Genomic DNA, 12319 nt, shown 5'->3' on the forward strand with positions numbered 1-12319 from the left:
ACATTACCTAAAATATAAATCAAATTAAAGTACGTTATTTTTTTTATACAATTTGCTCTAAAATAACATAACCGAAGGAAACGAAGAGACTCTTTTAACTTAACCGAACAACATGAATTTTAGTGAACGAATTTTTTTGTGTTTATGGTCGTAAAAAATGTGTTTATTCGTGTCCGTTCATCTTCATTCGCTTAGATGCTAAACAAATGAACAAAAAACAACCATCATCATTTTGTTACTCTAAAATAACAAAAAGATTATAAATTTATAATCTGTAAAGGTAAACTTAGGAGGGAATATGTAATTTTAAATACTTAATTTAGTTAATTGTTTTACATATTAATTTCATGATATATAAATAAAAACAGATAGTTGCTAAGGTGCAAAATTCAATCTCGGTCCTTCGATTAGATATCTCTAAGGTCCAAGTCTTTCTATAAATCTTGGAACTCTTGGGTTGCTTTTTCAAAGTTGTTTGACATGTTGTTTGTTTCCTATTTTGAACCCAAATTTAAGATTCTTCTTTCTCTTGAAGTAAACTGAAATTTGAAGCAACAATATCATAAAGGGTTTCAAATCTTGCATGTACCCCACCCCAACCCTTCAACTTTATATGGGTTTAGAAACTCAACATGTGTGCAATTATTTTTCCGGTCGATCTTGCTAATACACCATATTAATCTTCAACTTTATATGTTAGTTTACTTGTGAAATAACCACACAAACTCATGATTCAAAGCTAAACTAATGTTTCAATTCACCCGCGCTGCATCTTACACAGTTACACCACTAGTATGTTAAAAAGTCATCAATGGTTCCAACTTTCCACCAAAGGTATCAAATATGAAATAAATAAACAAAGTTCAAATCCAATAGAACAACAAATGCCACCAATGAAAATGATCATGTCAGATTAAACAAGCCAGATCTCAAATCCAAAAGCACCCACAAATCAAACCTTTTCAAACATTAACTCTAGAAATGATAATTCACACTCTGATTACTCAATAAATTCATATATGTGATTGGATCTCACAGTTATCATAAATAACTGGTTCTCAAATGATTACCACCTTTCAAAGCAATATCCAATAAAGATTCAATACCTCTTTTTCCCAAGCTTTTTCTATTGGGCTCGGTGATTTAACAATCACTCGCTTGTGAGGATGACTCGGTGAAGAAAACAATAGGCTCCGTGTTACCAACAAATAATTGGACGGATCGTGGAACTGGAGGGATGTTCACATCCAATACCCCTTCAAGAATCTGTTCCACCACACTCATCGAAGGTCTACTGTCTTCCTCGTCTTGGATGCACCAAAATGCAACTTTGCAAATTTTACTCACTTCTTCAGCGCTGGCTTCTCTGATTAGCCTACTGTCTAGTAGGCTGAGAATATCACCTCCCGCCATAAGAATGCTCGCAACCAAACAAGGGAAGAATGTACGCGTTGAATCTACAGATCCATCTGTACTTCGCTTACCGCTTACTAATTCAAAAAGCAACATTCCGTAGCTAAAGACATCAGCTTTGGTTGTGATGGCCACACCTGATAGCCATTCTGGTGCTAGATACCCCCTTGTCCCTCTTATAGTTGTCAAAACTCTACTGAAGTCTCGACCAACAAGCTTTGCCAGACCAAAATCTGCAATCTTTGGGCAGAAATCATCATCTAGGAGGATGTTTTCTGGCTTTATGTCACAGTGAATTATACAGTCTCTGCACTCATCGTGAAGATAAACCAACCCTCTTGCCGTTCCAAGTGCAATCTGATATCTTGTTTTCCAGTTTAGAACCGATTTTTCATGAAAAAGATGGGAATCTAGGGAACCATTTGGCATGTAATCATATACCAATAGCTTACTGTTACCTTCTGCACAGAACCCACGAAGGCTTACAAGATGAACATGTTGGGTGGTCCCGATTGTGCTGACTTCACTCCTGAACTGCTTCTCTCCTTGGCTGATGCTTTCGAGCTTTTTCACTGCCACAACAGATGAATCACGCAACACCCCCTTAAAAACGGAACCAAAACCACCTCCACCCAGTTTGTCAGAGAAATTTTTGGTGGCTATCTGCAAATCTTTGTATTTAAAAGCCACCAGCAAGCCCTCCATTGAAATTTTTACAGCCAACCTCCTCTTTTTTCTATAGATTATAAGCAAAATTAGACCCAACACAAAAAACACGCCTGCAACGGACCCAATAACAGTACTCAAAGTGACCCTGTTGCTCTTTTTACGACGTGGAAGATCTTTAGAAGCAACCTTGACGTAGATTTCTTTCCCATTAGTGTTGTCTTCTGAGAGGTTAAAGAGATCCCCATCCCAAACAGAACACTTATCATCAACAAAAGAGTAAGCATTACAGGAGCAGTTGTTTAGACAGTTGGTACGACATTCTCCAGCACTCCCAACCGCCACAAAATTATTTTCTGGCAGACTCTTGACTGTAATCATTAAAAAATCGGGATTTTCCACATTTCTCCCACACTGCAAATCAGTTTTTCTCACACATCCCTCAGAGAATTCACTCTGATTCCAGTCACTCTCTGATCTCGGCTTGAAACCACTCAAGCAACTACAGATTGGCAATCTAGTCAGACTGCAAGTACCAAAAGCCCCACAAAAACCATAGACCTCACATTGTATTTTAGGTTGAGGCCAAAACACATACCATGGTTGAGACGAAAACATACGCCACTGTTTATCCAACCATGTTTGTTGCTGAACTTGTCCGGAAACATCCACAACGAATCTGGATATAATGGAAGGATTATACACAGAATAAGTGAAGTAACTCTCATTCTCATTCGAAAAGAAGCTGAAATTATAAATGTGATTCAACCTCATTTCAGGTATTTGGCTAAATACTCTCCCATTCCAAGAACCACTTGTCCAGTATTGTTTAGAACGATTCCACTTAAATATATACTGCTTCTGTGACGGTTCAAACTCCATAGAAAAAAGTCCTTCAGCAGGATTTACTTTGCGTTTCCATGAAGTAAGAAGCTGGCTCTTTTTAGTTCTATGATCATAACCAAGTTTAGCACCAGGCAACCAAGTGTCAGTTGGGTGGTCAAAACTTTGCCAAACGGCTTCAACTGAATTTAACCTGTCTCTCAACACCAAGTTACCATCGTCACGAATAACAGCAATTGTAGAATTCGAATTGGTGGCGGTGGTAACATTTGTGGACCAAATCTGGAAGTTGGACTCATTTAAGAGCACTAAGTTACCATCTAAGATTTTTAACTGAGACTTGAATCTATCAGATATGGGCGTTTCTCTGTTTGCCACCCAAACTACGGTAGGAGGGTTGGAAGAGACCTTTTTATACCAGATGCCTATGTAATAGTTGGAAGAGTCACCTGGTTTGAAGAAACCCACCACAAAGCTCTCACCTTTGGATATGATTGTTTGGTCTCCAGATAGAGACTGGTCTGCAGATAAGGTGTCAGCTCCTGATGAGAAACAAATGGTAAAAGAGAAATAGAAAAGAAGCAGAAACCCCATTAAGCTGTTACTTTTTGTGCAGAACATGGCGGATGCAAAATTTAGACAAGAAGAAAGAGAATCAGATGAGATGAAACATGTAAACATGCAGTATTGAAGTGGCAATTTAGCCATCTGGTCCTAAATGTTATATATGATTGGTTGCTAGTCACAACAAAATAGTACTCTAACTTGCAAAAGCCGCCGGGAGTAATAAATAAAGAAATAAGTCGAACTAAAATGAAGTACTTGTTCTATTTGAAGTCTTGTTCCGAAAGATTGTAAAGTTGAAAGAGTTTTGAAAATTCTAAATAACTGGAAGACGTTTATAGATCACTGTTTGCTATTAAATGGGCTTAGTTATGTGACCCTCTAGTATTAGTGACCAACCTTTAATTATTTCAGTCCCTCTTAACTTGAAAGAAACCATACTCGCAATGGTACGAGGAAGGCTAATTAAAGAGTTTGGCGATTATTGAATGGTTTGATGTAGAATGATTAAGTGGTGTTAAGAGTCTCTCAATTTCTTTCATTGAAACTGATAACTTAGTTGTACCACTTCATTCTTTTATATATTTATTTGTTATTTTTAAAAAGAAAAAAAAAACTAATTGGCTGATTCAAAATCATCTTAAGGCACCATAGAATTAGTAAGTTAAGCTGACCCATATAAGTACTTAGATGGCAAGCTCGAGTTTTTTCATGACCATTTGGATTTTCCTAGTTGTCATCTTTTAAGGCATCATAGAATTAGTCGAGATGCAAGTAAGAGGTCGTTTACTAAACATTTGTCAGGTAAGCACTCACCTTGTCAGGTAATATTTCTGGCTATCAAAATGAATTGTTGGTAACATATTTTACCTGCTAAGTGCTTACCAGGTAAGACTTTTCTTCATCATTTACAGATTTCAGTCCTTGCTATTATTCCTTCTACTGAATAAGGCTCTCAATCATTGTCGTACTCGTATGGTAAGACATGTGACATCTAATAAATACTTACACAGTAAGCTTTTGGCAAACAAGCCTTAGGTTAACCTGAAGACGTACAGTTATCCAAATGAAGGAAGGTGCTGATTCATGGCTGCAAGAAAGTTGCCTGTGTGGTTAACCAAGCGAACAAACCAGGGTCTTTTGTAAAAGCCAAAAGAGATCAAGAACTTTAAATCTAAGATTCCAACTTCCAACCAAATGTATCAAATATCAAATAAATAAACAAAGTTCAGACCCATAGCACAACAAATATGTTCCAAACTAACACCAATCAAAATGATAATGTCACAATAAAACAAGCCAAATCCCAAATCCAAAACAAACCAAAAACACCCACAAATCAAACCTTTCCTTATTCTCCAACTCAAACAGCCCTCAGCAAACCTTCACTGTGAGTTCTTCGCATCGCAAGATCCGGCCTGAAGCTCAAAAGGTTGGGACTCACATCACGCAAGTGATGCCTATCGCTCGTCGGTTTAACCCCACTTGGTGGTAGCCGCACATGCCGTCCCCGAGCCGCCACCGGTTGACTTTTCCGACCATGTGCTGACTTTTTGGTTTCTGACCTTAGCCCACGGTCAATTTGATGTGCAGAAATGCCGAGTCGGGCAGCTCGGTCAGCTGAGTCTTTCACGGCACCAGATTTGATTGATTGCCTGTTGAAATAAGAAAGATGAGGAAGAAGACCAAGGAGGAACTTCTTGAGCTGTTCATCTCCTATGTTTTTCTGGGCAGGATTTCCCTCCAGGCTGATGGCTTGTAAGGAGTTGTAATTAGCCGCAAGCTGGCCTAGGCTCTTCGTTGTCGACAGTTTGTTGAAACGAAGATCCAAAACGTTCAGTTTTAGGAGACGATGGAGACCCTCCACCTCGCTTATCTTGTTCCCGGCCAAGTACAGCTCTTTCAACGAAGAACACGACGCCAGACCTTCCAAACACACAAATTTACACACTTCAATTCAAAACAAACCAAACCAAACTAACAAATAAACCAACCCAACCCAACCCAGTAAATCCCACTCGAAAACAGGGTCCGGGAGTTATTTAGCTAAATAACCCCCTTACAAGTGCTTTCTAAATCTACAAGTTTCTAGGCATTATTCTGTTAGGAAGTGGCATTATCAAACCTGTCAGAAGTTCATGAAATTTAAACATAAAAAAAGGAAGGAAAAAAACTTGACAGGTCAATTAACCAAAAGACGTGGGTGAGATGTACAAAGACCTGAACTCTACCCCCAACAGTAAAGTGTTGTTTCCATGAAAACACTGGCTTGTACAAAAAATGTGAGCGAACAGGTAGCAGAAACAAAGACAATTAGCAAATATTGCAGGAAAAAGCACATACCATGCCCGATTCTGAGAATTCGATTGTAGCTAAGATCAAGTACGCGTAGTCTCGTGAGTTCTCGAAGCCCTTCAATGATGGAGATACTGTTCTTCGACAAATTTAGAATATGGAGTCCTCGAGGAAGCGCACCCGCAGTTATCCTCACTAATAAAACAAATAAATATCATAAATAAACCAAACAACATGATGACTAAATCCAGAAGACGAAAAAAGATCAAAAAATGGAATTCGAACCTATTGAATTCCCCGACAAATTAAGCGCCCTGAGGCTCGAGAAAGCACTCAAAAATGGGATCACAACCAACCCATGGTTTGTAAGCTGCGCTGCTGTGGCTGAAGTACTCAGAGAAGAAATGTATCTTTTTGCAGCATCCATGCCCAAAACAGCCTTATCGTCATTTTTTGAAGATGCCACAGGATCCAAGATGGTGCTTTTAACATTTTGCCCATAATCAAGGTTCGTAGGAATATTGGTTTCTTCCAATGAAGAACAACGCCGGAGATCCATAACCCATTTCTCAATCCGTTTGATCCTGAAATCCTCATGAGGCAATTCCTCCCACTGAGAAACTGAAGAATCTTTTTTCAGGTCTTTACCGTTGCCCAGTTCATCGACAGCAGGCACGATCCAATCTTTTGCCAAACCCACATAATCATAAGCATCTTCACCATCATCACCATCCGTTTTTTCAATCTGGCCTACACTATCGTTTTCCATTTCTTGCTCTGGTGAAGTTTTACCGATATCGTCATTATCAACGGATTTATCATTCCGTCTCAAACCTAACGCCGTCAAATCCTCAGAAGATCGGGAATGATGGACAATATTGCCATGAGCCAAATGCAAAAACGGCAAAGAGCTTGATTTCACAATGGCGTGGGGAGTGCATGGTGCACGGCTGCTAGAACCACCAGTACCTGCACCAGAAAATTGAGTCTCGGAGTTTTCACCAACTTCCTTCTCAGATTGTTGCAAGTAATCAGGTGAAAATTCTGATGCGTGATTAACCAGATTCGAACTTATTTGAAGAGAGGCTGAAGCCTGAGCATTCAGGTACTCATCTTTTTCATCAACTTGAACTCCCGACTCACTATGATTAGCATTAGTACCGTTAGAAGTAGACGATTCCTCACCAGGTGCAATTTCCTGATAGTGCGCTAAGCCGCTTCCTAGAGACACGCTCTTCCTAATTCTTCGGATTTCGTGGTCATCTTCACTATCAATGTCGTTCTTGCTTTTGGGTCCTTCAGAATTCCAATCTTGAACCATAGAAGATTGAGATGGATCAGTATTTTCGCCTTCAGGAACTTCTTTCAAAAAGATGGAATCTTTCCTAGGTTGATGTGTGTGGTGATCTTCCAATGTTTTTTGCATTGCCTCAGTAGGTAAATGGACGGTTTTCTGCATAAAAAAGATACAATGGTCACGAAAACAAGATGCTTTCATTGAATGACCTTCTAACAAGTTTCTTTTAAATCCATAGCCTTCTTGACAGGTTTGAGAATGTCACTTCTTAGCATAGAAGTGTCACTTCCATACACAAGAATGCTACTAAACTTGGCAGAAGGTTATGTTGTAATAAAATTCTCATTTAAGGTCAACGGCTGAATAGTCCAAATACGAAACCACAAAAATATGAGCTTGCTCACCTTTGGTTTCTGAGAATGAGCGGATGAATGGAAGCACGAGAACCTAAACATCTTAGTCAAACTCAAACCCGCTGAGTTGACTCACGTTGTGCTGACTTTCAAATGTAATGACAACGAAGTCAGTGATCAACTACATCTAGAAGATTGAAAAGATTGAAACAAACATCTAGCTCAATAAGAACTTGTGGGTGTTGATTAGAGAACGGTGGTCTTAGCCGTAATCAAATGACAAGCCAACTGAAACACGACGCAGTCTCCAGATGTGAGATGATCTTGATCTTCTCAACACACAAAGTAGAATCACTCCTTCATTACGATTACCCCACACCTGTCTAGTGGTGCGAGAACGGTTTAAATTTGTTGTAGCGGCCAGACTGAAACAAGTCCTTCGGGTCCTATTGGATCCCAGTTTTTGACATGCGTTAGAGACAATTGCCTGATAAATTTCAAATGGAAGCAACAAATAAATCAAGAAACTATGATTAACTAACAAAGAACAACAACAAAAAGCAGATAATAAAATAAACCACTTGCACATTGCAGTATACTCCGTTAGGATAATGATAGGAAAGTTTGACCAATAATCAAATATCTAATATACTCTTGAAGAGTTAAAAAGATGAGATAGAGGAAACTCGTGAACCCAAATGAATCTTGGAATATCAACTTATTTGTAATGATCAAAAGTTTAGAAAAGATGTTGCTGAATACAGTATGATGTGGGAATACAGCTGTACATGACATATGAATACCATATCTTCTGGATGTATGTACATAGGTGTATCAATACATACATGCGTATGTACATACACATACATACATGCATACATGCGTATAAGTGTAAAACCAAAGCAACAAGAGAAGATAACAAAACTATTCCTTAAAATCAAAGATATTCCAACCTCCAGTACAACCATCTCATCAACAAACATCCATAAACTATGTTGAAAGAATACATACACGATGATCATGTGTGTGATGCACGAAAACCAGGATTCATTGAATCTATATAAGTGAGGATATTGGGTGTGCTTATATGTGTATAACATACAAGAAAGAATTATCTCATGATTCATGCATCAAAACAAGCACATACTTAAGCTTAAAGGTTAATGCTTATCTTGCTTTCGCTTTTACATATTACATCCACATAAATCCATACCATCAACAACTAAAATTATCGTGTCATCCTTTCTATGTCACATAAATTTACTTCAGAACTTTTACCCTTATTCATCAGCTTTATAATCTTTTGGGTTTTCACTCTCCATTTTCAATGGAACGGCAACATACCCTTAAAACCAAACCAACACAATAAATTTCACTCATAAGTAGGGCCTGTGGGTCCAAGATGTAGGCCGGCATGACCTCTACTACAGCGGCTAGTCTGAGAAGAAACCCACTTGACCAAAATACACTTATAGATCCCTATATCCTTGGTAAAGGATTTGGAAAACCGGTCAACACCACAAGCCTCGGCACCCACGAAAATAGCATCCCTAAAGCACCCAATTTGAGGATCCGGCAAAGGATACATTACAACCCAATACAGCTTCATTCACATACATCAACTCAATCACACAATCCAAATTTTAAGTATGAGAAATAGATATCAACGTTTGAGTCAAATTGATATAATCAACATTTAAAACATAAAAATTATTGATAGAAACTTGGGCAAGGATTGAGCTAAAGCAACTAGATAATCTCCCTATACACGCATGTTCATGTTAATTAGTGAATTCATCAACATAAATCAATATTTTTGGATAACTAAAATTAAGTGTCGATATACTTTTCAAAATTCGTCGTTTGAAAACAAACAATTTTCCAAATCCGTGTAGACTAAACCAATACAGAACAATATTAAAAGGCACATAATAGTCGCCATACGTATGGTGAAGACGTAAGAAACCCTAATAATTGGCATAATCATAAAACACAATAAGCTCATAGACCAGATGAAATTTTGAAGAAAACCCCGTAAATACAATAACAAGGTAATCGAAACACACAATTTTGAATCAAGAAAACAAAATAAATCTACAAACAACCTAAGATTCGACGAGAAAAACAGTAGATACAATTATTACATAATCAAAACAAACAATTTTCAATCAACACTTCGAAATAATTCTACAAAAAAAAAAATCCAAAATTTGAAGAAAACCCATCAATACATATAAAATTCATGAAAATATGATGAAGATCCAACCTCTTTACAGCCAGATTTGTTGTAAAAACAAAACCCAAGTTTTTTATGCTTATTCCCTCCGAAATTGAGCGGGTATTCTTATATAAAGATGGGTGCAACAAAAAGCGAAAGAAAGGTATGGGATCGATAAGTTTGAGGATTTAGATTGAGATGAAATTTGGGGGAGGCATAAAAAGCAGCAGCGATTGAAAGATAAGAGTTTGATTATGAGGAGGAGAATGGTTGGCTGAGATTTGTAGAGAAGATGAACGGCGATTGTGAGTTTGTTATTATATATGCATCAGATTCGACGCTATGTGGTTATCAACTAATATCGTTACCAAAGTCAAATATCCGATTTCAAGATTTTTCTCACATACAGAGAATAAAAACGAATAACTTTCCAGAAAATTAGGAATAATCTTTCTTTTAAATATATTCCCTGCTCAATTTATTCTATTTTTTTAAAACTAGAGGAATACTTGCACAATATAAAAATATACATCTCGATTTTAATGTTCTATTTTGTTATTTGTCTCTGTCGATGTTATAACATAATTTTATGTGTTTTTAAGAAAGCAATAATGAATTATTTTTTAATAAAATATAAATTTGAACATATCATAAAAATTTAAAAAATATATATATCAATGTTGATATCAAATCATTTATTTAATCTCATTTTTTATGTAATTTCTTTTTTTATTAATAATATAACATTTTATAAAGATAATAATTAAGTATTCCGTTAGAACTCAATGATTATCATAATTTTATTTTAGATTATTTTTATATATAAAATGAGATGTGTATCATGTATTTGATTATGTTTATCTACAGTTAGTTACATAAATTCAGATATGGAGCTTTAATAAGTTGTACTTACGCACAATCTACTTGTAATCTTGAATTTTAAGTAATATGCATTAATAAACAGTACTTTACGCATAAAAAGTGGTTTTTAAGAGTTTTTGTCAAATGCTTTATAATATAGTATAGATATATTAAACCTCATCATATTAGCTTAATTCATTAAGATAAAATGCATGAAAATAGGTTGGTATCAACTAGTTATCATTTTAAGTCTTATCTGAAGTTTAGCAACGAACAATTGATATTAGCACTAACTGGTTATCATTTGTGAAGCGAATTTTAAGAAAAACGTGAAATGAAATGTATCTTGTTTTGGTTCTTATATTTTGAGAATTGTTTTCAAAAAGAGTTACTCAAACATCTAAATGACTCAATTATTTGATTTTAGACGTATTTAAATGTACTTTATTTTCACCATAAATATGTATATCATGTTCATATAACAATTTACATGTTCATATTGCAATCAACATGAATAACACATTTAAACTTAACAATACGTGTAGCAGAATTCTAATAAAATCTGAAACTGAAATAAATTTTCTTAACTTAGACAATCTCTGAGTCGAATAAATCATAAATCCAAAGAGAAATGGAACATGAACATAACTAAGTCTAATAGATCTAGAAATATCCGTTGCATAATATTCAACCCTGGCATTCCTACTCCTTATATGAATGGCTTTGGTCAATTATCACGGGTCATGAGTTTGGTATTTCATGGAACATGCGCAATCTCAAAAACTATACTTCTTAGAAGCATTATTATGCAAATAATGTCAAGAAACATACCTGCAACAACTAATAATAATACTTAAATATAAATTTGAAAAAAAAAATATATCGATATTAGTACTAAATTAACTATTCAAAATTTCTTATTTTTTGTATAAATTTTATTATAATTTAATTTAGATTTAATAACAAAGTAGTTTATTTTTATTTAATAATATAATTTTTATAAGGATAATAATTATAACTCAATGGTTATCCTAATTATATTTTAATTTGTTATATTTAAAATAAGATGTTTATTATATATTTGATTATATTTATTTATGGTTAGTTATAGGAATTAAAAAATAGAGCTTCAATAAATTGTACATATGCACAACGTACTTACAATATTGAATTCTAAGTAATATGCATCAATAAACAGTACGTCATGCATAAAAGATGATTTTTAAGAGTTTTTGTCAAATGCTTTATCATATAGTAATAGATTTTTTTTAATAAGATAACTTTTATAAGGATAATAAATATTCTGTTAGAACTCAATGGTTATCATAATTATATTTTAATTTTTTATATTTAAAATATAATGTTTATCATATATTTGATTATATTTATTTACAGTTAGTTACACGAATTCAAAAATAGAGTTTCAATAAATTGTACATACGCACAACGTACTTGTAATATTGAATTTTAAGTAATATACATCAATAAACAATATTTCAAGTATAAAAAATAGTTTATAAGAGTTTTTGTCAAATGTTTTATTGTATAGTATATATATTGATATCGGCACCTAGAAATATTTATGTATTATAGAAATACTAGAAGAATGCTTGCATAATATAGTGAGATATATCTCAATTTTAATGTTTCGTTTTCTTATTTATCTCTGTCGATATAATACGGTTTTAGTGGTTTTAAAAAAACAATAATGTTTTTTTATTTTTGAATAGAATATAAATGTAAATATATCATAAAAATTTGGAAAAAATATATATATATCAATAATATCAAATTTATTATTTAAGTTTC

General features: G+C 34.8%; 2 protein-coding genes across 4 annotated transcripts; both read right to left on the reverse strand.

The window, feature by feature from the left end:
* Nucleotides 1-1030: 1030 nt before the first annotated feature.
* LOC112527357 (G-type lectin S-receptor-like serine/threonine-protein kinase At2g19130) lies at nt 1031-4260 on the reverse strand. The gene has a single exon (XM_025137960.1). The coding sequence runs from the start codon at nt 3628-3630 to the stop codon at nt 1144-1146; it is 2487 nt and encodes an 828-aa protein (XP_024993728.1). The 5' UTR covers nt 3631-4260; the 3' UTR covers nt 1031-1143.
* Nucleotides 4261-4673: 413 nt separating this feature from the next.
* Nucleotides 4674-9921, reverse strand: LOC112527358. Of its 3 annotated transcripts, XM_025137963.1 has the most exons (6): nt 9698-9921; nt 7483-7918; nt 6967-7234; nt 6067-6750; nt 5830-5976; nt 4674-5412 (listed from the first exon to the last, which is right to left on the reverse strand). In XM_025137963.1, the coding sequence occupies exons 2-6, from the start codon at nt 7531-7533 to the stop codon at nt 4850-4852; spliced, it is 1713 nt and encodes a 570-aa protein (XP_024993731.1). In that variant the 5' UTR covers nt 7534-7918; nt 9698-9921; the 3' UTR covers nt 4674-4849. The 3 variants fall into 3 exon arrangements, with proteins under 3 accessions (XP_024993731.1, XP_024993730.1, XP_024993729.1); XM_025137962.1 differs by having other exon boundaries at nt 6067-7234; nt 7483-7877; XM_025137961.1 differs by having other exon boundaries at nt 6067-7234.
* Between the last annotated feature and the right edge of the window lie 2398 nt (nt 9922-12319).

The sequence above is a fragment of the Cynara cardunculus genome (assembly GCF_001531365.2).
Source record: "Cynara cardunculus var. scolymus isolate 2C chromosome LG 15, CcrdV1, whole genome shotgun sequence".
Lineage (NCBI taxonomy): Eukaryota > Viridiplantae > Streptophyta > Magnoliopsida > Asterales > Asteraceae > Cynara > Cynara cardunculus.

What these genes read in the sequence shown, in the direction of transcription:
- LOC112527358 (XM_025137962.1), bottom strand. Translation starts at nt 7,533, where the DNA reads ATGTTTAGGTTCTCGTGCTTCCATTCATCCGCTCATTCTCAGAAACCA. An exon ending in CTCATTCTCAGAAACCAAAG is followed by an intron (nt 7,235 to 7,482) that starts GTGAGCAAGCTC and finishes TTTTTTATGCAG; the next exon opens with AAAACCGTCCATTTACCTAC. An exon ending in TTTGTCGGGGAATTCAATAG is followed by an intron (nt 5,977 to 6,066) that starts GTTCGAATTCCA and finishes TTGTTTTATTAG; the next exon opens with TGAGGATAACTGCGGGTGCG.
- LOC112527357 (XM_025137960.1), bottom strand. Translation starts at nt 3,630, where the DNA reads ATGGCTAAATTGCCACTTCAATACTGCATGTTTACATGTTTCATCTCA.